General features: G+C 34.8%; 2 protein-coding genes across 7 annotated transcripts in view; one reads left to right on the top strand and one right to left on the bottom strand.

Annotated features, from left to right (window-relative positions):
- The first annotated feature begins 2,455 nt into the window (after positions 1–2,455).
- LOC116424368 (uncharacterized) lies at positions 2,456–14,240 on the top strand. 3 transcript variants are annotated; one of them, XM_031970667.2, is made up of 11 exons: positions 2,456–2,603; positions 3,398–4,193; positions 4,272–4,477; positions 4,569–4,924; positions 5,028–7,477; positions 7,868–8,050; positions 8,143–8,442; positions 8,738–8,932; positions 9,112–9,225; positions 9,331–9,423; positions 9,610–13,164. In XM_031970667.2, exons 2-11 carry the CDS (start codon positions 3,417–3,419, stop codon positions 9,706–9,708), a joined length of 4,773 nt encoding a protein of 1,590 aa, XP_031826527.1. In that variant the 5' UTR covers positions 2,456–2,603; positions 3,398–3,416; the 3' UTR covers positions 9,709–13,164. The 3 variants fall into 3 exon arrangements, with proteins under 3 accessions (XP_031826527.1, XP_031826526.1, XP_031826528.1); XM_031970666.2 differs by having other exon boundaries at positions 2,469–2,630; positions 9,610–14,240; XM_031970668.2 differs by lacking the exon at positions 2,456–2,603 and adding an exon at positions 2,643–3,256.
- LOC116424369 (ATP-binding cassette subfamily G member 4) overlaps positions 9,231–25,253 on the bottom strand; it is a 50,143-nt gene continuing 34,120 nt past the window's right edge. For all 4 annotated transcript variants that reach the window (XM_031970669.2, XM_031970670.2, XM_031970671.2 and 1 more), the window contains 7 exons: positions 22,768–22,963; positions 21,687–21,834; positions 17,420–17,659; positions 17,213–17,332; positions 16,264–16,524; positions 14,473–14,729; positions 9,231–14,223 (listed from right to left, as the gene is read on the bottom strand). In XM_031970669.2, coding sequence (XP_031826529.1) covers positions 13,885–14,223; positions 14,473–14,729; positions 16,264–16,524; positions 17,213–17,332; positions 17,420–17,659; positions 21,687–21,834; positions 22,768–22,963 — 1,561 coding nt within the window. In that variant the 3' untranslated portion in view covers positions 9,231–13,884. The remainder of the gene's footprint in view (positions 14,224–14,472; positions 14,730–16,263; positions 16,525–17,212; positions 17,333–17,419; positions 17,660–21,686; positions 21,835–22,767; positions 22,964–25,253) is intronic.

The raw sequence follows: 25,253 nt of genomic DNA, 5'->3' as shown, positions 1-25,253 counted from the left end.
TCGTTACTTCACGCTTTGGATACTATCGTTGTTGCAGATTAATCTTTTTTATTAATACTTGAATATACAGCACACCGTTGTATTAATTTATTATTTTATTCTTGTAAAATACGTAATTCTCGCCAACGTGATCATTGTTGCTCGCAGAAAATGTTTGTGATGTTATTCGCATAATGTATAATACTAGATTTTTTTTGTTTCAGCGAATACAAATTTTTATTTGGTGACATGCACAAACTGGAATCGGGGAAAAATCTGTAAATTCTATTAAAGATATTATTAGATTCTAAATAAAATTTTTTAATTGTATCTGACTTATTATTAAATACACTTATTTACCATCGAATTTAATAATATTTAAAACCTACCTTTTTATCGTAAATGCAAACATTAAAATTAAGAATTAATTAGATTATAAGCGTAGTTGTTCTAATTCTAGTTGATAATATACATCGAAATGATAACAAAACGTGACTTTTTACACTCAAATCTTTCGTAATTAATGACTTGGAAGCTTTTCTCTTTCATACATATTAATATCCTTAACCTTTGACTTAACATTAATTCAACAACATCGAACATGTTAAAAGGAGAGAATACAGTTGGTAGAATAAAACTATTCATGTTTTTGACATCTATGAAATATTCTAATTGTTTTAGTTAACAAATTTTAACTTATCCCGTAAATATTTTTCATTTGCATCCCCCTTTTCTTACATCATTATAACATTTGAATTTACATAATCTATCTTTCAGATTGGGTTATCTAACAAATAGTACGTCTTCGTATCGTTGCGTGACATTATTTATGCAATAAAATGCACGATACTAAAACTTTGAAACAGTACAATGGTTTCGCCATAGACAAGGTGTAAGAATACGCCCATCCATTATTCTGTAGACTTTTCCTGCTCACAATTCAGACTCTTTTTACCGACTGAAATCCAGGACTGATTATAGCGGCCTCTTCTCATGGACAATGATCAGTAGAAGAACTAATTACTGAAGCAAAAGCAAAGGGGATAAAACTCGTGTCAATGTGTATAATATATTGTACATAATAGTAATTACAGAATTTTTGTAAATTCTTTTTACTATTTGGAATGAAAAAAGCTATTTTAAGATATTTAAAATTAAGTAACACTTCTTATTATTTATAAATATTAACGTTTGTACTATGATTAATACTAAAATGAAGTGTATTAAAATTATCCAAACTATATATGCCTTAAAAATCACTTTATTTTTCGATTATTATAGGTAATATTTAATTTCAATGAAATAATATCTGAGAATGTCTAACTACTATTTCTTATAAAAATACACATTACATCTATGAAATAGCCACAAATAATAAATTTATAGATAACTGAATTGCTGATATATTGAATTTATCGATCACTAACTTTTTTGTATTAAGGTATTATTTGTATTTTTCTAAAGAATCTTATCAAATGTTTATTTTATTTTATCTAGCTAACTTATCTTATACAATTATCTAATACAATTATAAAATACAATTATATAATTAAATGAAGATATCGTGGAAAATTCGTGGAAAAATATCTATTTATAAATATGCAATCTTAAAAAATAAACATGATATAAAATTGAAATTGAAGTAAAATAAAATTATTATTTAATTCAAATTAGAATTGATAATAGTGATTTTAATATGTGCTGAAACCACATGACTCCAACAAAAATTACACTTCTTATTGAGATTTTCATATCATAATCTAATTATTAAAATTAAAAATACTGTTAAAAAAATTGTGTAAATAAAAGAAGTGAACAAACACTAAATGTATTTATACTTACTTACCAGCTCCTCAGCCTACCAACACACTATTTTGAAAGTTAATTCACTAACTTACCGTTATCCATGAGAAGAGGACGCTATAATCGGTCGTCAATTTCTAGATCGGTAAGGCAGTCTGACTTGGGTCACGAAGCTATGAGGTCTTCCATTTATTCTTTCATTTCGTCGGTGATTTCGTCATTCTCCGCGAAAATTAGAACCGGAATAAAACTTAAAATAAGAAGAAAAACTAAAATAGCAAATATATATCCAAACTACTATTTCGATATAAGTTTAAATATCAGGCAGTGTTACAAAATTACAATTCGTATGGGTATAACGCTTATAATGTTGCATATATGATCCGATACAGCTTTTACGTAAATTATTTTTCTATATAACATGGTATGAATATTATTATATCATCAATAAATTTCTTAAATAAGAATTTTTCCTCGTAAATAACGCTGTATACAATGTATTTCTTACATTATACAGTTATAATTATCCATGTAAATTTCTGTGAGTGAAATCATCTATCTTAATTACCACCAGCTTTGTGGAAATGCCCTTAATGGATGGTTCTTGCGTTAATGTTCGAAAAGAAGCATGTACGTGACAAAATGCAAAAATTCGAATTAGCCGCTTCATACACATGCGTGGTTACTTTGGCGTCTGAGGTTGATAGAGCGTTGAACGCCATCTTTATTGGTCTTACATGAGACGCGCGGGGTACAGCGGTGAATGTGTCAAATCGCAGAATCCACGATATTTGGACGAACATGGTGTTTATACAGGAAAGGTGATTGAATTCGTGTTTAATCTCGACGTAAGTAACGCGCCGCAACTGGCATTAACGAGATCTGTGAAGCTTTTCGTGCTGTTTCGGTAGCGATAATTTTCTGTCGGTCAATATTACTGCCAGCACGAGATTTCGTGTCTAGCCATTTCAACTGAAGCCAAATGTTTAGTGGAACGAACAAAATGTGCAGTGAATATTGTTGACAGCGTCGATTTGCTTATTTCCTCGTGACGTGTCGGTTCACATCCGAGAAACTGGCGAAATGTCGGACATAACAGTTTATTTTAAGGGGCAATCTTGACAATAGCTACCATCCATTTTGTTTATGCACCTCCGGCACGTTTCGTTCCGAAAACATTGCACCTCACACACATCCATTCATGTTTTTTAATGTACTCGTCAAAACATAAAATTTATATGTAATTAATCCAACTTGTGTTAATCGTAATTGCAATTCTGTTGGTGGTTGTCTTTTTTTCTTTTTTGGTGGTTTACGAGAATTATTCTCAATAGATCAGTCGTCATGTGTGCCGTGAAAGCACAGGATGTTTTGATTTCGTGTTTATCGCTATGTGTCACGGCTCGTGATTGCAATTTTATGACCATTATGAAATGTTTGTATGCCTAGTTATTAACAGTGACAACATTAATAGGTTTGTGTGATAAAATGTCTTTTAGCGGTATATTATGCTTTATTCATGATTAACAATTGTATTAAGAATGTTATTTATGCTCATATGTATATCTTGAGCAAGAATTGAAACTTTTTGACAATTAGGAAATTTTATTTTCAGATACATAAATTAAAGCAAAATGGTTAGCAACATTTCACGGGGTACTCCCCGTATTCAGGTCTTTAGACCTACGTATGAAGAATTTAAGGATTTTACCAAGTATGTGGAATATATGGAAAGTAAAGGTGCACATAAAGCTGGTTTAGCAAAAGTAATTCCGCCTCCTGAATGGATTCCAAGAAAAGGCGGTTATAATTTGGATGATTTGGATTTAACCATTCCTGCCCCTATTTGCCAGGTGGTCACTGGCAAACAGGGTCTCTACCAACAAATTAATATACAAAAGAAGTCTATGACTGTTAAAGAATATAGTAAGCTAGCTAATTCAGAACGTTATAATACTCCACGTCACTTCGATTACGAAGATTTAGAAAGGAAATATTGGAAAAATATAACTTATGTCGCACCTATATATGGGGCAGATGTTTCTGGTTCCTTGACTGACCCAGATGTGAAAGAGTGGAACATTAATCATTTAGGAACAATACTTGATTACGTGAACAAAGATTATGGTATATCTATTGATGGTGTGAACACAGCGTATCTGTATTTTGGAATGTGGAAAACTACATTTGCGTGGCATACAGAGGACATGGATCTGTATTCAATAAATTATTTACATTTTGGAGCTCCAAAGACATGGTATGCAATACCTCCGGAACATGGTCGAAGACTGGAAAGACTTGCTAGTGGTTTTTTCCCATCAAGCCATCAAAGCTGTCAAGCATTTTTACGACACAAGATGTCTCTTATTTCTCCTCAAATATTAAGGCAGTATTCTATCCCATGCAATAAAGTAAGCTTTTATTTCTTTGTGTATTTCTACAAATATGCATATAAGTAGTGTTACGCAAAACATATTGATTTTTCCTAGATAACACAAGAGGCTGGAGAAATAATGATAACTTTTCCTTATGGCTATCATGCTGGTTTTAATCATGGATTCAATTGTGCTGAATCTACAAATTTTGCTACACCGCGATGGGTGGAGTATGGTAAAAGGGCTACACAGTGTACCTGTAGTAAGGATATGGTTAAAATATCCATGGACACCTTTGTAAAACGTTTCCAACCAGAAAGGTGATACGATTTGTACAAGATAACATATCGATTGGAAATTATGCTTGCCATTCTTCAAAGGCAATTGCTAATTAAGAACAATTCATTCTAGATATGAATTGTGGTTACGCGGGGAAGATATTGGTCCGCACCCAGAAGATCCTAGGCAAACAGCTGCACCTATGCCATCTCAAATGGATTTACTATGCAGTAGTAGCAGTAACGGTCAATTGCCTCAAAGTTACTTGAGTGCAGCACCTAAGAATAAGCGACATACAATACACAAAAAGAAAAATATTATGGCAACAAATCCGGATGTTGATATGGAGGAGTTAGTAAATCGTCCGGATATTCCACCTGATGTGAAGAAAGTTTTACAAGACCTTGAATTAGAAGAAGCTGATGATCAACCAGATGAACAGCAATTAGAAGTTTTAGAAGATATTTGGCTGAAGGCTGGAGAAATGGGTAAACATGTTTGCTGTGTACTTTGTTACCAAGTCTATGTTGTTTAGTGTAATTTAAATAACTGAGCACCGAATAAATTAATAATTAATTGTTTTTACTATAGACGTGAATGAGGCTACCGTATACGATGACGGTTACAACCGTAAGAAGAACCGAAAACGAAAGAAAAAGAGCACAGATAAGGAAAAAAAGTCGAAAAAAGATTCTAATAAGAGTATTACAGGGACTGTAACCGTGAAGACTGAAATTAAAGAAGAACCTGACGATAGTTTCAACTATTTATCTCCATCGTTTCCGGATCAGAATAGTCATTTAGATAATGATAATGATGGGCAAGGCTGCTCTAACGCTATGTTACCCCATGATAATATTCTAGAAAGTATAAAAATGGAAGACGGTTCCGACTTCTCTGAAATCACAGAGAAACCAGTTAAAAAGAAAAAGAAACATTCAAAATCTGGAGAACCAAAAAAGGTGAAGTCGAAGAATTCTAGCAAAAAGAAGAATAAACACTTAAATATAAATATCTTTGATACTAATGAACCTTTGGATGTATCTGATGCTAATGTGCAGCGACAACTAATGGCTATGCCGAGTTTAAATCAACAGAAGTCTTCGATAGTAAAGGATGTTTCCAATAACCAAGGAAAAGGAAGTCAAGTAACGGGAAACATAATTTTCTCTGGAAACGAGCCTATTATAAATGTTACAAATAATCTTGTGAACACTGTGTATGATGATTCAAAGGGAAGTGACAAAATGCTAGATACCGTTTCGGATGAACGAATAATGTTATACGCAAAGAGTCCTAAGAAACTCAATGTAACTATCATGAAATCAACATTATCCAAACCACCTATAGTAAAAAATATATATGCTTCAAATCAAGTAAAACCAGTTAAAATTGACAAAGCTGTAGAATCAGAATATATTGGCAATGATACTAAAATAACTGTACAAGACGTGAAACCGTTATCTCAAACCAGTTTCAAAAGTGTAGGTACAATGTTAACTGAAAGATCTATACCCAATTATTCAAAGAAAGACATTATAAAAGCTCCGAGGTTGAATGTATTAAATGCAGCTTACAATATACCTGCTACTGAAGTCTCTTCCAAAGTTGACACTGATAAACAAACAGGAGAGGAAAAAAACCCCCATGCAGCATCCAATAACATAGTAGTTTTACCAAAGCCTTGGCCTATCGTCAAACCTCAGGAGCCTAAACTTCCAAATACAAGTATTATGTACTTGAATAGAAGTTTTTCCAATCCACCAATTTTGCAAAAAGAAATATCTGTACAAGAATCAGGGAATGATTCAAAGAGTTTAGAACTGTCACAACCTATTACTTCTGGCGGTATTCAGATACCACGGCTGGAAGGATTTTTCACAAAGAGCACAGTATTAAGTCAATCACTTGCGCAACCAATTACTTGCCACAGTATTAGCGGAACAAGTACAGATGTCAAGACCCTTGGAAAAAGATCAACGACCGACACATCGAAAATGATGGCAACAAAATTCTGGCAACTTCCAAGCAGCAATAATAGTTTATTTTATTCAAAGGATGTCAACGCTGACGATAATCAATCTTCTGTTACAAACTTAGATTCCTCTCACATGTCTACCTCCTCTTCATTTAGCCTCACGAAAAACAGCACATTCTTCTTGCCTTCAGCCTCTAAGTGTACAAGTGTGTCGATAAATCCTCAGTCTTCAATGATGTATGACTTCGGTAAGAAATGTTTGCAGAAATCAACTCCAACCACATTGTCAACGGGATCTTCGTTTTTAAAGATTGTACAGAAACCGAAGGAGTCGTTGCTATTGAAGAGAGCATTATGTCGGAAGAATGAACCCTGTAATAGAAGGGCGTTCAGTAAGAGTACAAGCACAATTGTCAGCAATGTGAAGACAGTATCTACACAAGTAGATAATCCGTTAGAGATTAGTCAAACAAGCAAAAGTCCGAACATTGCAAGTTTCAATAACAGTACACAGTTCAGTGTAAACCAGTCGGTTCCAGAAGTGCAAGTTTCACAAAGTGTTGTTACGGTTCCACCTATTGAACGAGACCAATCTCAAACTGAGATTGGAGATACGCAGGAATCTCAAAGAACACAGACATTTTCAGACAATATATATGCGCACATGCCATTATTAAGACCCATAAAGTGGTCAACATCAAGACGAAAGTCGAAAGAGAAACTGAAAAAGGCGACTACTAGGAAAAAGGATGCGTTAGAGGTACAAAAGGCTTCACCAGTGACAGATGCAGATGATTCTGTTATAATATCCAGTTCCTTGGATAAACCACCTTGCGTTTCTCATCGTGTATCGATGATACCGGGACACATATCTGACATGCTGTACCCCAGTGTCCCATCTAACGACTTACTGAAAGCATTCAATGATTACTGGAGCGCCCAAATTTCGCATTGCGCGATTTGTGCACCATTTACCTCAAGTTGTAATGGACATGGTAGGCTGATGCCTCCAGATTGGAAATATTGCAAACCCACGGTTTTACCAGAGAGTTCACCGATATGGGTAGGTCTATTATAATATCTCAACTATAATGTTACTTCATAGAAAAAGGAATTATATACATTTTTTTTACAAATTTGGTATGTTAACAATACGTTTAGTTTAATATTTTATTACTCTTAAGCCTGATGCCCAACATCGACAGGCGAAGACAATTTTTTTACATTATTCAATATTTTTAATATTCGTAAGCGCATCTGGAAATTAAATAGTGATTTGCATAATGAATTATACAAGAAGAAAGTAATGTGTATGTAATGGATTAAGTAAAATAAAATATTGGCAAATTATCTTCTGAAGAATAATAAGAAATACATGTTTGTAAAGATTTTCGTGGTTCACTTTGTGTTCTATACCTTAAGATGGTTAACTAAGTAGATTTTTGTTATCTAGGTGTCTGCAAATATATTTGTTGCGAATTCGAAGGAACAAATGGTCGAACCGGACAATGATAAATTACTACGTTGCAGAGAATGTCACGTAACTGTGCATGCATCGTGTTATGGTATTACCGTACTGCCCACAGATATACGAAATTGGGCATGTGATAAATGTAAAGCTGGTAAAACACAAGTGGTAAGTAACTTTGATAATATCCAACAAAGAGATCACAATTCTATTGACCATTCTATAATATATTTTTTTGTCATGGATATATTATTTTGTAGATGTGTTGTCTATGCCCTATGCGCGGTGGTGCTGTTAAACGTACCAGTGATAGTAATTGGGCACACATATTGTGCGCCCTCCTATTACCAGGAGTTACATTTAAGGATGCTATCAATAAGGATCCAATTAACGTTTTAACTATCAAACCTGACATTGTCGAGCAACAATGTTGTTATTGTGGTCAAAAAGATGGAGCGTGTCTGAACTGTAGACAATGCAGTAATCGTTTCCATCCGTCGTGTGGTCTAATTTCCGGTGCAATGTTCTCAATACCAGTGTACAATTCGCTGGAGCTTCAGGTACTTGCAAGAACGAAGCGTATCTATTAATGAGAGTTGAAAATTTGTTATACTGGTTACCACTTTATAATGAATATACAAAGAACTAACTTATCATAACAAGTGATATTTCATTGATTTAATTTAATGTGCAACAGGCGTCGACAAGGAAGAGTATTAATTGAAGTCTTGTCTGAACAATTCTTACTTTATAGAAACCTTTGAGTCCTATTCCTTCAGCTCTCATATTAATGATAAATATATGAACTAGAGGTAGCTTTTAAAATCATGAAATGATAATGAAATTTATGTCTAGGTAACTTGTGATGGGCACGATGATGGAAAAGAAAAAATTCCAAATATTCGACTAGGTGAGATCGTCTGGGCCAAGCATCGAAACTCTCGGTATTACAAGGCGAAAGTGGATTCCATACACGATACTTTGTTTTATATGGTTACATTTAGTGAAGATAATAGTTTCAGTGAAGACTTATATCCATCAGATGTAACGGTAAATATACACATTTTATATATAAGTAAAATAAAATTAAATCGCGAATAACTTCTATTCTTCATTTCTTAAAATGAATTTCGATTTTCATCCTCAGTAATGGACGTTATTTATAAATTAGTTTATTGAATTATTTTGTGTTTCAAGTATATATAAAATTGTACTGTTATCATTCATAGAATTATGAACCTGGAAACCAACCGCAACTGGGTGCTGCAGTTGTTGTAAAATGGACAAACGGAAAATTGTACGACGGTATCTTCGAGGGTACAAATCATAGAATTATGTACACCGTGAGTAATTGACTAATATTCGTTTTATTTTTCTCCACGAGCAGTATTGTCCGAAAGAGTGCTCTTAGTTATTGAAAATACCTTTAATTTGTAATTACATTCTAGGTAATATTCGAAGATGGTTCTCAGCTCGTGCTGAAGCGAAATGAGATTTACAGTTTACAGGAAGACATGCCAAAAAGAGTGCGTTCACGTTTGGTGAGTTTAGTGTTAAACTAATTATTGTGCTACGAGAAATATTTGAATGTTTCCCTAGAAATCGGTTTACCTTGCTTCTTTTTTACTTTTTATCGTATCTTCTAATTTGTTTATTTATTTATCGTTGCTCACGAACACTCGAGAGTTTACGTTTGATTTTTCTGTTTCAATTGATTTCATTTAAAGTCTGTTGCGACCGAAATGAAGCACCGGCATCATCTATATGGCACAGAGGATGAATCCGAGGCGCAAAGAAAGGTGAAACAGTCGAAATATTGTGATTAAATGCAAAATTCTATATGGTTCGATGTAAATAATTAATAGAAACAAGTAATTAATATTCAATCGCTGTAAATATTACATACGGATAATGTACCTACTAATTTGGTCTTTCCAAAACGTTCTTTGGAATAGACCAAGCGGACAAATCTATTTTTCTTTCTTTCTATTCTTTCTTTCTTTCTTTCTTTCTTTCTTTCTTTCTTTCTTTCTCTTTTATTTTTTAATCATTGCAACACCAATATTTTTGTTGGCGTCACATTTTCATGTTTTCAAGTACACCTTTGGTTGCTTGTACCCGTTAAAATGGTTATTAAAAAGTACGTTCTTATTCGATTACAAATTCAAAATATTATTCATTCAGATTAAAGGTGGTCGTAATTTTATCAGAACGTAATAACTTGAACATAGTAGAGGTAAGAGTTTTGTATTGTGTTTGATTCATGATCAATTTTCTAAAGAACAAACACGGTGAAAAGTGTGAAAAATAATTTATGCTTAGATATACTTTTCAGTGATACACATGTGAGTAAAAAAGGATGGTGAAGCGACATTATTTCTATTAAATACATCTTTTATCTGATTGAATAATAGACATTATAACATCTTATTGATATTAAAGAAAAAAGTATTAAAGGAACCGCGATATGGATCACGCGTCGATGTAATAAGCGTCCCTCTTGTGGCTATAAATAAGCACTTCGAGTTTTTAACTGTTTATCACGTAACTAGGAGATAATGCAGAGATCTTCTTTACAGCGTAAAACAACACGTAGGATTTTTCTTACCCCTTGTAATTTACATGCAGCTATCTACGTAGTAAGTTTGTAACGGGCTGCCTCGAGATACTATTCACCGGGTGATATGGATTAAAAAAACGTTACAGCCCTCAAAACATTTCTGTACATATATTATAATCCACATACCATATAAGATATGTGTTTTTAAGCAAACAGCCCATGTACGTAGTTTAAAAAGCATTTTTTACTTTGTTTTACTGATAAGAATTTAAAATTTGAAATCCCTAGATGTTTGTGTTGCGTATGTGCAATTAAGAATCACTTGTAATATGCTACTCAAGGCATTGGTAGAATTAGACAGGGTGTCTTTGAATGAGATATCTCTCTTAAAGGAAATACAATAGAACAAAATGGAGTAAAAGGTATCCTATCAAGCTAGGAGATTTTTGAAACAATTTTGTGTTTTCTTTGAAAGGGGACCATTTCTTCAGACCAGTTTATTTTTTAGAAATTACCCATTATGGTACGTTACATTCAAAAAGAGTTCAATAGTTGTTAGTGAAGTTGTCAATAATTACCTTCAGGCAGTAATTATTACCTTCATATAAATGATCAAAGTAGAAAGTAAATGTTAATTATTTTTAAGTTGATCATTGAAAACTGGAAAATAGTTTTAATTAGAAAAACAGAAGTAATAACAGTGGTGATAATTCTTGCCTCGTCTTATATATTATATAAAACTATAAAATAATACAACACAGTACTGAATATTTAATAATTCACTCAGAACTATTGAATTCTTTTAATGCAACTTATCGGTTAAGTCATTTTTAAACAGAGCACCACTTATAACCTGCAGTACTCAATTGCGTACGTGTTGATCACTAATTAGTCTGACAGGAAAAAATAGTTTTTAATACAAAATCGAAGTGACGATGCGTGTCGCTATTATGGACGCTATAAGTTCGTAACTCATTCGCATTTGAAATCATATGAATACTCTCTGCATCCGTTTGAATGGTTTCCATAATACGATACATGTTTGAATGTTTCTTCTATCATTTCCTCTTCTGTTCTTCTATGCTCCCAATCAACTAGGTACACAATAAACGAATGTTTAATGATACACTAACATGTATGTACATTTGTAGAAGAAATTCGTTGCTCGAGTAATAGTGTTCATATGATCTCTTAAAATTCATTTCCTAGATGTTTTATTTATCATGAATAGATAATGTGAAACGATAGTTTCGACTTATAAAAAAGATGTGTAATTTATCCAAATAAAAATTATCACTTCCCCGACCACTTTATATGCCTGTTGATTGAACTAGGTCGTGGAAGTTGTATTAGCGTTCTATCTGTATATGATATTAATTAAAAAGTAAAAGAAGAAAAGTTAACAATGTATCCGAATTGTAGAAACATATTGGATACAGCGTACAATAAAAACTACAAATATAAGATTATTTCTTTTTTTCTGAACCAATGCATCCTGTTTTTTATAAAGTTGTTTCTTATATAGCATAAATTCTCACTTTATCTATCATTAGGAAAGTATCGTTTTATAAATATATTTGGGTTCTAACAAAAAGTAGACAACAAACGTTTAATCAATCTGTGGCAAATTGAATTATTGTAGAATGTTGCAGCTCTGAGATTATGATGATTCTTTCCTCATTTTGAACTGAAGAAATTTCTAATGGGTGAAACAAATTTTGATTCAGTTTCTTATAATTACAAAAATATGAGTCGGCATAACCGTTTCCAGTTTAGTGAAGGAACTCTTGACTTTTAATAGAAAAGTATATTTATTGAATAGGCTTTCGCGCAATTGATCATCCGCTATAGATTCTATAATACTAAATACAACATTTATAATAGAAAAGTGTAGACCCTTGAAGCACGTTCAATATATTACTTAATTGTTTACATCATAGTTTGTTTAAAGCTTTACACGCAACACTTCTCTAGTGTTGATTGTAGTACCAACTTTTTTTGGTATTAAAAATATGAATTTTTTTATTGAACTAATAAACAATAAGTTTATAAAGTTTGTAAAAAATGAGAAACAGAAGTTTGACACATTGTTTTTTGGACAATTTGTCTGTGTTGGAAGGTGATTACAAAATTATAGTAACTCTCGAGATTATTCGCTGGAAATATAAGTAAAAAATGTAAAATATTACTAAAATAGTATTACATTTATGCATATTGACTTTAGACTTGCAGAGTCTAGACATCTTTTATACTATTATAGAAACGATTATCAACATTTACAGCTGTGCACAGTAATTTTAAGTATCATTTCATTCTAACTTATTTAACTATATTTTATAAATATTGTTATTTGATTAGTGGTCTGAGAACTGTAATAAACATATCACATACAACTATTAGGTCTGTTTTGCTACAAATACATAAAAAGTTTCTTTAAACCTTCTTCTAAAAAATCTTTCATTCACTCATCCAACAATTTTACTAGACAGGCTACCATTTGTATCGAGTAATTGAACATGTATTTTATGTAAGAAAAAGTAACATACTATAAAAATAATATACAATGCCCCGATATTAATATTATAATCAGTATAATATCACGCATCATTTACGCACATGTTCTGATTGTACTCTAGGCACATAGGCACAAGTGTGACCCTCAGATTCTATGTACTTTATATTTCTCAAACGATCACCATCGTAACAAGATAATTACAACGAACACGAAACACGCGATTCTAATTGTGATTGTTATCACTATCGTTGCACAGTTAAGAATATCATGGTGCGAAAAATAATAAAAAAATATGATTCTCCCTTAATTATTATACACGCTTATTACCATCCGTGTAACAGTAACGTCCCTCGGACCATAGAGCACGCACGGGATGGCTTAAAGCTTTCGTGACTTATTATTTACGAAAGTCTCCAATGTCGGGACACAGGCTCACGTTTAATAGAAAAACCTGTAATAAGTTAACAGAGACCCGTAACACGACAATTGTGGAACAGCGTATAATATAAATCTAAGACCAAGTGTTTTACGTGCCAATAGTAAAATTAAGTTAACACACTGCTGCTACATGCGACCGGTACTTCCCGTCCCACTTTTACTTCGCGTTGCACGGTGGTATCGATTTTCGCCGGGAGTCTTCGCACGATTTATAAGTACTCTTCTTCTCTTTTTTCTTTTGACCGCTCAAACAAATAACGAAACGTTCGCGAAGAAAATGTTGCCGCTTTTGTCTCGTGTATGGATATTAAGTTAATATCCGTAATAACGTTATTAACGTTTTGTTGGTTTGTCACAACAGTCCCGGGGGTATTGTTCTAGGTCACATCACAGATCTGCCCATGGAATACAGCCCTGTAAGGGTAAACGGAAATACTGGAACACCGGGATCGGTTACTGGTAGTTTCTTGATCTTCCTTATTTTTATTTTTATCTTCTGTTCAGCTTGCACCACAGCGCGCTGGCAGTGAGCAGATGCATCAGCACACCGATTCCAAGAATCAGAATGAGATTGTCCAACACGCTCGTGTCGGCGATGTCCATTTCTTTCAGAAACTGGGTGGGCTTCTTATAGTGGCAATAGAAGTCGTCGCACTTCAAGTCCATTCGGTCGAAGCCGTACATGGTGTGCAAAAGACAGTGGAAGCTGGCGCGGAAATACGATATGTGGAACATCCATCGGAACATTAACGGTGTGTCTACGTAACGGATGCAGAAACCGAAAATTGAGAATAACACGGCGAGTATGGGGCCAGCGAACACGGCAATCTGTAAATAAACAAAGGTTCTGGTTAAGCTCTGAATTTTTCTAATCGAACATTGAATGTAGTAAATGTCCTGTGAATATGATAACACTGTTCGATTCAAGGGTTCTCAAACTTAAGTGATCTACCATCCCCTTTTCAGGAAAAGAATTGTTTAGCATTCCAACGTTCGTTGGAATTTTAAGATTCGTGCCACAACTCGAAAATGTTTGAAAACCACTGGTTTGGGACATGTAGCCGAGAAAGCGTGTACCTTCACTGGCGTAGTCGCCCCAATGAAGAAGCCCCAAGCTTGAGCTGTCAAGCTAGCTGCTATACTGACGACCATGAAAGAGATGATCCGAGGTGTTTCCACTGGCTGCCCTGTTAGCCAGTAGCTGACGGCTAAATAGGTCGCGGCACAAGACGCTTGGAACGGTATCTCAACCAGTAGCATGCTGATATAGTATGGCGCTAACCTGTACCATCGGTTGAAGTATTCTCTCGAGAGAATTCGCATTTCCTGTGGAACTGAAAAATACAAAGGAGAAATAATAAATGAGTTTTTTAAACAATATTCTTATTCGTATTTTCTTGAAAAACTTTTAACAAATTTTAAGAGTTAAAATGTTTTCCTCAAATATTATGTGCGTTAATGCCTGAACCGGTTTAAAACGATCCGTTCCGATGATCGTGTATACTATGCTGTTCACAAGGAAACCATCAACACATCGATACTTAGCTGTTTCCACTTTCTTCAAAGTATGTGAACCATGAAGTTCAGGCTGAGTTCACCTTGAAACACTTTCCGTAAAAAAACTAACAAGGATAAGAGGAAAAGAAAGTGGACGGAACGAACGTTGTCCGTTTATGGCAGCAATTTAAAGAGACATGCAGCGATTGTATGTACCAGGGTTTCTCAACTTTTCCGGCCACGTTAAATCTTTAATGGATCTTGATATGACAGCCACTGTTTTGTACCAACGCGAGGCATTTGTTAAACGATTTAAACATTTAGGTCGTGGCACCGTTACAAACAAATACGTTGGGTCACAAAAGGTTTGAGAGGCACTGGTGTACGCCATGTTTCTCAAATTCACGCATGGCGTTTCCATTTGTCACTGTTCCCAGTTGATCACAAGCATGCAATTCAGTATTTAAAATTTAGTTAGATATACTCAGTTAACTGAACTGACGCAAATACACCTGGACAATTTAAATCGCATAGCTGACTCAAACGATTTAACATTAATCACTCAACTGACTCAATGAATTTGACTCGAGCAACTCAATTGATTTCACTAAATCGCGCGTCGTTCTTACAGATCTAGGGGCGCAAATTTTCACGCAACCGACTATACTAAAAAATCTGTTAACTATTCCGCGGATTGCGAATAGACCGGAGATAGGACTGTGCAGGTTCCGTGTTTCTTGACCTAGATTTTGAACCGTTGTTCCCGTTGAAACGACTCGGGGAAGTCGAATTCTGGCAGAACCGTGACAGGCGCCTTTCATATTATGACCTACGAATAAACTGATTGGGGTCGCACGCTCATTATAAAAATGGTGAATCAGTGTTACACGCTTGAACGGTGATCTAACTGTGCATTGTTTTTCCTTGATGCACACTGGAGCCGGGTGCGCGAGTGTGAGACAAATTGAGCAACTCCGAGAGCCGGTTTTACGGCGACCTAACCGTAAAAAGACGAAACCAAAAGTGTAATTTATGAATTTCGGTCGCTGGATTATTTACAACGGGAAGGATTTCGGACATTGCTCCATGGAGAGTGACCTCTGGTTATTCACACTCGAGGGACTTAAATTAGCTGTCGCAAGACTAAGCGAAATCATCTGTAGACGTGATAATTTCTGATAGTTCGTTTCGAAACAACGTTTTTAATTTTTAGAGGACCAGCGATTTTTTATAACTGTAGTGGAGCCTATAGAGTGCAAGGAGTTAACTCAACGCTTCGGGAAGATATCTTTAATCCATCTAGGATTTATAGCGAATCCGTTGTGCAGCTCATCAGCTACCCTAACGTCGGGCTATCGATTAAGTACCTACAGGCAAGTGTGACAGCCATTTTTCCCGTGTACACGATCAACAACAGCGATCCATACAGGTAGACGTAATTAGCCAGGACACCGTTGGCTCTATAACCGCTTCCCATGTACAGGTAGCCGAAGATCACTCCGATTAGCAGATGACAGAGAAGACGCACTACCAGTAATGTGTAGTCCCTCTTCAGGCAGAGCAGCTGTCTCTTATAAAGTAGGTAACACTGCGCGAGGAATCCTGCTGGTGGTGGTGGTTCCTGAGTGTTCTCTAAATTAAGAAATTTGAAGTTGGAAATAAGTGATTTTATTATTCCCTTGGCTGATAATATCCAGTGGGATTTACGATAAATAATATTTAACTTTGAACGCAAACTTATAAACATAGAATGCCGTTTTGCTAGTTAATTATTAAGGATAATACAGCTTTACGGAGAACAATCTAAATTACATAGCTAACTCGACCAATTTTACATTCGGATTTTCTCCTCGCGTACGTCGGTTGTCAACTTAGACTTCTCGTTTTCACTGCGAACCAGATCGCGAGATTCGCAATAACAGATCATTTGCTTTCTAGTGAATACTAATGTGACATTGAAATTTTGTTATCCTCAGGATCGAAAATAAAAATGAAAAATAAAAGCAGAATCGAAATGCAAAGCTTCCTAACGGTTATAAACGTAACATGATAGATTTTATTAGTTAACAGGAAGGGTGTATTAACACTTTCACTGCCAAGTAAACACACATCAAAACTTCTGTGCAGTCGAAACAGTTTTCTTAATGAAGCAGGAATGAAGCAGTCGAGATTCTTAAATAACGATTGCTCTAGTATCTTTCTTCTATCATACATCCAACGATATTAAAAATAAAGTTTATATAAAAGATGGTGTCCCTCGAATTCGTGGCAGTCGAAGTGTTAACGTAGGAGGATAGTTACGGGAAAGGGAACAGCATACCTTCTTCCTTTGTCTTCAACGGGCACGTAACAGTCGACTTGTCGTCTATGAAAATAGTTTCGGCGGCGGCTGCCAATTTCTCGACGCTGATACCGTAATCGCCGATCGCGACTTCTAACACTGCAACATATCATTACCGCCGTGAATGATTATTATCGCGTTTCAGTGCATTCCGATAGGTACCAAGGTAAACGTTGCGCCACTTACGAAAGTCGGCCGGATTGTGATAAGCTGGGCAATCTGCGCCGACTGAGGACATGTGCGGCAGTAACGACTTAACTGGACCCGCATAAATGCAGTAGCCGCTCGCGACACAGTAAATAACGTCGAACATCTCCAGGAGCAACGCACTCGGCTGGTGTATTGTGCATATCACTGTACGCCTTTCCATTTTAGCGAGACGCTTCAGTAGAGCTATACACTGGCTGCAAGACGCTGAGTCCAAGCCTGAAACGAGAATCGTGCTTTTGTCGGTTATAAATATTTGTTGCGTGTCCTCTTTGTTGTTGAATTTACTAGTATCTAGGTTTGAACTTCGATTATTAGTCTGTTTATTATTTTCAGTTGCTACGGTTACCATTTAACCCTTTGCGCTCGGCTGGTCTCTTTCATGGGACATCAAAGTTTATTAGTAGTTACGGGGAATCAACTTATTCCAGCGCAACTTTTTGAGAACTGCATGTTTCCCTAAAGCTTTCTGTTGAAATGGCACAAGAAATCAAATCAAGATATGGTACAATTACTAAGATACATATAAAAAAAGTATCAGCCGGTTTTACGTCGGAAGAGAACGTGAGAAGTGAGCTCACAAAATTGATCACGCTACAGAAAATTATAAGAAATAAAATTTTGATGTTTTTGAAAATATATGTTCATCGATATCTACAAATTCATTTAAATCAAATATCATTGTAATACATTACTTGGTTTCAAAGCTATATTGTACAATATGACGGTTCGTAGGTGCATGTTTTCGCGACAAAGTGGCGCCGAGTTGCTGATAGGTAACGTCCGGGATGGTTCCGAGTGCAAAGAGTTTTAATTGGGTGGTACCTCAGAAACATTTCGTTTGAATTCGATTAAGTTGATCAAGCTAAGCAGGCTTGACTCAGTCGACTTAATCGGTTAACTGCGTTCAACGAGTGTACACATCATCTTAAAACGCAAAATGGTATCAATCTTTTTAATGATCAATTACGTATTTTTTCAAATACACATTGTTTTTCATTTCGCTTTAGCTTTTCGTTAAGCCTAAATTAAAGCCTAAGTCAAGTCGAGTCTAATACATTGCCCTTTCACGTCGAATTTCACTTTGAAGGGATGAAAGTACCCCTTGGAAGAAATGCAAATTTTTCTTTCCCATGGATTATCTTGAGAACGGTAAGAGATCGGGGAAAAAGGTTTCATCAAGAAATACATTGTTCTTTCAAGTCTATAAAATTGCAAAATCAAATCGAAACGATGCATAGTGCATCACTTGAACAAGTAAATGACGAATGAGATAAATCGACTGGTTTCTACGCGTGCAACTGAATGATAAACGCGTCCGGTGTGCAATCACGTGTACCTACGAGTAGAAAAGTTACGAAACCCGTGTGTCCGTTTCATCGGAGACCTTGTACGTTCTCACGTGAAGCAAAACTTCGAAGGTACTCTTTTACCAGTCTCCTAATCGCTCGCAGATGTTCTGCGTTCATCCCATTCGCTACGCGTGTATCCGTCCGGCGTACTATGGGGCATTTTGCCTCCCAAACGCGCACACTATCGCTAATTGAGGTGCTAGTTGGACAAAACAACTTTTTTCGCACAGATTTTTCGGCCTCATCGAATAATGTTTGTACATTATATTTGTTTAACCGTAGATAACAAAACTCAACACTGGAACTACCATAAACAGTTTCGCTTTTTTTTTATATCGCAATTTATAATGCGTGTTTAAAGAAACTGGAAAGAATCTATTGTTACAATTTTTATAAGGATTACATGTTAATCGTATTAAATGCACGGTAGATCTAGTGTTAAATTAGTGTTACCATGTAACTAAACGTTCAACTCGTAGACTACGAATTAAGGACATGCATATTTTTTATATTTCGTCCATTTATTTCAAACACGGTAGCACAGCTTAAGAGATATATTATTAGATTATAATTAGAAAATAGAAAAGCGTACAAAATTAACGATTATAATCTTGGTAGATGTTAAAAATATGCTGCTGCGTTTGAATTCGTAAAAGCGGCGGAGGGTGGTAGACTATTTAAACGAATGTTTACTTACCTAGGGTTAAAATACATGTATATGTTACGCACAATATGATAAATCGGGGGTTATACATTAATTACCGGTGATTTACAGGCGATTATTTCTAATTACCATTCCCGATCATGCATAATACATGGCTCTCCTTTCCTCTAATATTTCAGAGTTCAATATATATAATTTAGCTTCCCTTGCTAAAGGTTTCGAATACTTTCAATAGGAGCGTGAAAATCAAGATTTTCTTTTTAATGGAACTGTAACTGAAAAATTGTAATTTTCTATAGAAAAAATATATTAACCTGTTAATATTGAAGAACTCATTGGGTTTGGGAGATATTTAAGCTTCCGTTATTCAAAATGACACAATTAACCCTTTGCAGGCGCGTGTCGATAAATAGTGATACTCGTGATTACCTATTATTCAGGACGAGCCTCCATCAGTCATTTACTGTAATATTACCAGGCACTGAAACTCCCAGTCACATCACTTTTATATAAACAATTTTTACTTGGATAATTAAATTATTTGTTTGCAACTTTGTATTTAAAATATTTATATATTTATGTATTTATTTATATATTCATATATGTCAGATATGAATATTTGGTGTCATCGAAGTGATATTCAACCTTAAGGATCAGTGGTACAATGAGTACAAGCTGTACTCCACGCTACTTTTTCAATAATATGACGTCTTCAACGTGCATAATTCAACTTACAGTAATTATCTCTATGACAACGTAAATCACTCTTTCCGAAGTTGCTATTTGCGATACCTATTTCACAGAATTTTCCTCGTAATCGTCTTTTCTCTTAACAAATTTGGGTTGCCTGGAAAATGCCGTACGATTTGTTCATCTCGAATACCTACGTTAATTCATGCTTTAACATTTTAGCTACGGCGGGACTAGTCGCCAAGCTATTGCACCTTTGTACGGCAAGGTTTGACGTGGTCTGCGTATCATAAATGTAGCACTATGATCTGAGATTGATAGGATTTTCCACTGCGTAATTACGATAGACTAGATTACAATATGCACAGCTATCGATGATAAAGAAAGAATTGTGCCGCTATAGTGGTGTACCGTTCAAAAAGATGATATACACGAAAGCCATTATAGTGGGGTATAGTAGTTAAAAGGTTGAAAAATAATTCAGAAGATGCTACTAATTGGATACTTCACTCATGTTCGTTTGTCCTAACAGTCAACACATATTTACTAACATATTTACATATTTAACCACGTATTTTTCTGTCTTTGCCACTTTTGTACGAATTCCTTTCTTTTTAATTGAAATTTTACATTTAATTTTTAATTCATTATCTTTCGTTAACTCGTTAACTTACTTAATTTCTTTGAGAATATTTATAAAGTAATTCGATTTTAGTTATTTAATATACGATTAGGACGTTAAAATTGAAGCTGATGTGATGTGCAGCATATCGAGAAAAAAATGAAATGCTCGCGGCTAAAAATTACTCAGAAGCACGTGCTTCATTTACATTCACCGACCTTCGCAAACATTTCAATCAATTTGCAAAGCAGAACATTGAAATACGAAGATAATAATCGTACATAAACACCTGTACAATAAGAATACACTGTTGCAGAAATTGATTACGTTCGATCGCGAAATGTCAGTAGTACGTTACAGGCAAAAGTGACACTGCGAATAATTCGAAGTCTATTGTATTCAAAGTTTTGATGTACAATTAAAGTACAATTGAAATACAATTAAAGTATATTCAAGCTCTGACTATGTAAATACGCAAATAATATTCATTAATATTAATAAAATACAGTATAATATTATATAATTTTATACTATAATAGTATAACAATTATATTATTTAATATTAATATTATAAAAATATCAATATACACATATGTAATGAACATAATTACTTTTTTTTTCATACCCGAAAATTATGATATCAAAAAATATTGCTATCGATTCTCGGCTATCACTTATCACAAAATGGAACTGCTGTAACTGAATATTGTCAGGCAGCTATGTAAGATTTCGGCATAAAAGTGTTTGTTGTAAACATGATAGTTTCTGTGCAATCATAATCCAAAATCAGACTGTTACTTTTGACCCCGGACTGCTCTACTACGTTCCCCGAACGATTTTGCTCGTTCTGCGGGTGGTTGCATAACATGATCAGATTCGTTGCGAGTTATCGAGCATTTTGCGTGGTTTCGTAATTACCTGTTGTCGGTTCGTCGAGGAATAATACTGACGGATTGCTCAAAAGTTCCAGGGCGACGTCCAGCCGCTTCTTCTGACCGCCGGACAGTTTTCCGCAGAGAGTGTCATAGCAGTGGTTCAATCCCAACAACTCGAGCAGCTCTAAAACCTAGAGACACGATTAACATGTTAATAAAAAATGAAATATTCAAAACTAGACAGACACACACGCACGCACACTTTTGTTTAGAAACCAGTTAACTTTTACAATTCGCCAGAACGCGTTTATATTTTCTGTTTGGCTTCACCCCTTGCACCCTGCAAATGCGCTCGCTATAAATATGCATCACTTTCTAATGGAACATCACTGATGTATTTCGGAGCGAACATAAATAAAGAAAAATCACGCATAAATTAAAGAACAGAATTATTCCATATCAACGTTTCATGTGCTTTGTTATACGATATTTCATATTGAATACCCAATTTTGTAATCCTTCTGTATCGAATTAAATGTGAAGTTAGATCCCAATTTTAGTCAACACCCTGTATAAGTGAAAGTAGAAGAGAGACTAATTACGTGGTATCCTGCGCGTTAACCACGACCATCGTTGTTTCATTTGAATTTCCCCAGCACCTTTTTTTTCATTCACTTGACGAGCAGAATTGTTATATACTCTATAATGAAAAGGGCAACGAACAGGAGCTATATATATAGATATTTGGGTCTATTTTGAAATTTTTCTAACGACATGCAACGGAGTTAAGAATTATGTCTCTAGTCGAAACGAAGTAGAGCACGGGTAAAGCCAAATTTCTTTTTTTTTTCTTGAACAAAAAAGTTCTGTTGTCTCGAATGAAAATGGGAGGAGAAGACGAGCTACTATATATTTGGAATTTTCCAAGTGAAATGTAGTATATAACAAAATTATGAGCCATAGCATAATCTAAAATCTAGTTGCAACAAAATTAGAAGTTATTGTCTCGATTCTTCTAGATTATATAGATTCTAGATTATACTATGGATTTTTATAATTTAATTGAACTATCTATCTCACTTGGGAAAATGTACATTCTAGGTGAAGCGAAACGTTCGACTAACTTGAGTGTGCTTGTAGGCCGAACTGATCGTATAGCCGAGTTTCAAGTGAGCGGCTAATGTCATGGCTTCCCCAACAGTGATTCTGTTTCTCATCAAAGCGTCCTGCTGTATGTAGCATGAAGTCCTCTTCCATCCGTTGCTGTACGCAACCCGAACCTTTCCGTTCACCAGAATCTTCCCCCGCACACCCCTCACTCTGCAACGTGATCGGATTTCTAAATAAAACGTTGAATGCCGCACGATTTCGCGTAGCACAATACACAGAAATGAAAGAAATATAATATGGAATTATTTCACTGAGTCGCGTTATCATTATTGCACGTTTATCTTGCTGAATGTCACCGCATTAGGTATATAGCATTATTTACAAGGGTAGATTTTTTATTAGTAGGTGATTTATAAGGTAAGTTGGGAAGAGATGGCATACTTTTTTTCTTAGAGAACTGTTACAGCTTAAATATCGATAAGAAATTTTAATTAACGGGGGATAGTGTTTTGTTTATGAATTTATAAGCGGTCGAAACCGAGGCGTCAACGTTCATCGTGAATATCCGTGCCCTCTTGCCGCACTTGTCCCTTCAGTTCGAAGGAGACGTGAAGAAACGTTGTCTGTGGACAGTAGGTATTGCTTAGAAAGTTCACTTTATGTTTTGCATGTTTTTTTTTCGCTCGTTATGAAAATCACACTGGTAAGTAGTATGTACATACATATATACAGTGCGTTAATGACATGATCTCAGCTGAACTGTGGCTCAAAAATGAAGAGGGGTAAGGGGATTCACACACTCCACCTCAGCTCGCGGCTTGGCCAGTAACACAGACGTGCCGAAAGTAATTCCGCCATTACTGTCGGGACGAGCGCCGCGAGTGGACGTCTTCCCTTGCCACTCTTCACTTTTAAGCCATTGGCCGGCTGAGATCATGTCAGTAACACACTGTGCTTATGTCGGTCAGCGTCACAGAAAGATACAAGAGCGTGAAATCAATTTCAAGAAAAAAGGAAACTAAGAAGAATTTGTTTGAGAATTTCTAATAACCGATTGCCATTGAAGATGGTTCAAGGAGCATATACCATTAGCAAAAATTATATTTATATTTATATTTATATTTATATTTATGTTTATATTTATGTTTATCTTTATATTTATATTTATATTTATGTTTATCTTTATCTTTATCTTTATATTTATATTTATATTTATATTTATATTTATATTTATATTTATATTTATATTTATATTTATATTTATATTTATATTTATATTTATATTTATATTTATATTTATATTTATATTTATATTTATATTTATATTTATATTTATATTTATATTTATATTTATAAGATTTTTACGATAATTAAACTCCCATTTCTGAAACGATAAATGTCTTTCATCACCTTCACGCATACGGAAACCGAAGCGAAGCAATTAGCGACACTTCATTCATTCACAAAAAATATTTATTTTACAGAGTAACGTTAGCGTTTCCACGGTCCCGAATAGAGTAGTGATTTTAATAAGAAACATTGAACGTGTAATTACCAGCACTAGTTTAATTTCTGATTACAAGTACCCATGGGGCAAAAACCTCGGCAAAGAGAGAATAAAAAGGGAATAACAGTAATTGCAATTACTTAGTTAACATATTAAACGAACAACAACAGCGTGTAATTAAACCGTTTCCTTTTTCTCAATGGACTAACGGCGAAAATTAAGACTTTTCATAAGCACTTTCTTCTTGGAAGAAAATAGAAGAAACTCATTCTATTTGGATCGTGTAACGAAACGTCGATCAACCGACTGGTTCAGTGAAAATAATCCATGCTAATGAACAAATTTGTGAAATCATTTAATAATGTGTATAAATGATGTGTATACTCGTCAAACGCAAGCCGAATGCAGGCCAAATGCACTCAGAATATGTATATCTGAATATAATATAAAATGATATAACTGAATATAATACATGTATATCTGAAAAAATAAATAATTGATAATTGAAGGAATTAGTACCATTTTGATTTTCAGATGACGTATATACTCGTCGAGCAGAGGTAACTGTTTAAAAGACTATTAAAAAAAGGTTAAAAGTCATTAGAAAAAAAAATCGGTGCCTTAGTTCAGAACAAATGAATGCAAGTATATACATAGATGAATACAGGTAACTAGAAACGACGAATATTATTGTTTTCTATTGATTCACGAATATTTCTCTACTGATCATTGACTTTTCCAAGCGAATCGCGCCGAGAAAGAAATTAAAGGTTCGATGGAGACACCTCGCTCCTTCGTGGCTCAATTACGAGCTCGAGTTATGGTTCATGATTTAATCAAATGTTCAGTGCACTTTAAATGGTCCGGAGCTCGATCCGTTGCAGCGGCGCGAGCACACTGCACTTCTGACTCTTCGATTCGATAACGAAACCGCTTACGAAACCGGAGTAAAAAGAACCGAATAAAAATCATCCTCATGAACTTTATTCCGCG

The sequence above is a fragment of the Nomia melanderi genome, chromosome 7 (genome assembly GCF_051020985.1).
Source record: "Nomia melanderi isolate GNS246 chromosome 7, iyNomMela1, whole genome shotgun sequence".
NCBI lineage: Eukaryota > Metazoa > Arthropoda > Insecta > Hymenoptera > Halictidae > Nomia > Nomia melanderi.
Note: the sequence above shows the minus strand (reverse complement) of the source record. Positions and strands in the feature narration are given on the sequence as shown.

Excerpts from the sequence above, each read along its gene's own strand:
- LOC116424368 (XM_031970666.2), top strand. The coding sequence starts at position 3,417 with ATGGTTAGCAACATTTCACGGGGTACTCCCCGTATTCAGGTCTTTAGA. Across the intron at positions 4,194-4,271 it reads ATTCTATCCCATGCAATAAA|ATAACACAAGAGGCTGGAGA; the intron begins GTAAGCTTTTAT and ends GATTTTTCCTAG. Across the intron at positions 7,478-7,867 it reads CAGAGAGTTCACCGATATGG|GTGTCTGCAAATATATTTGT; the intron begins GTAGGTCTATTA and ends TTTGTTATCTAG.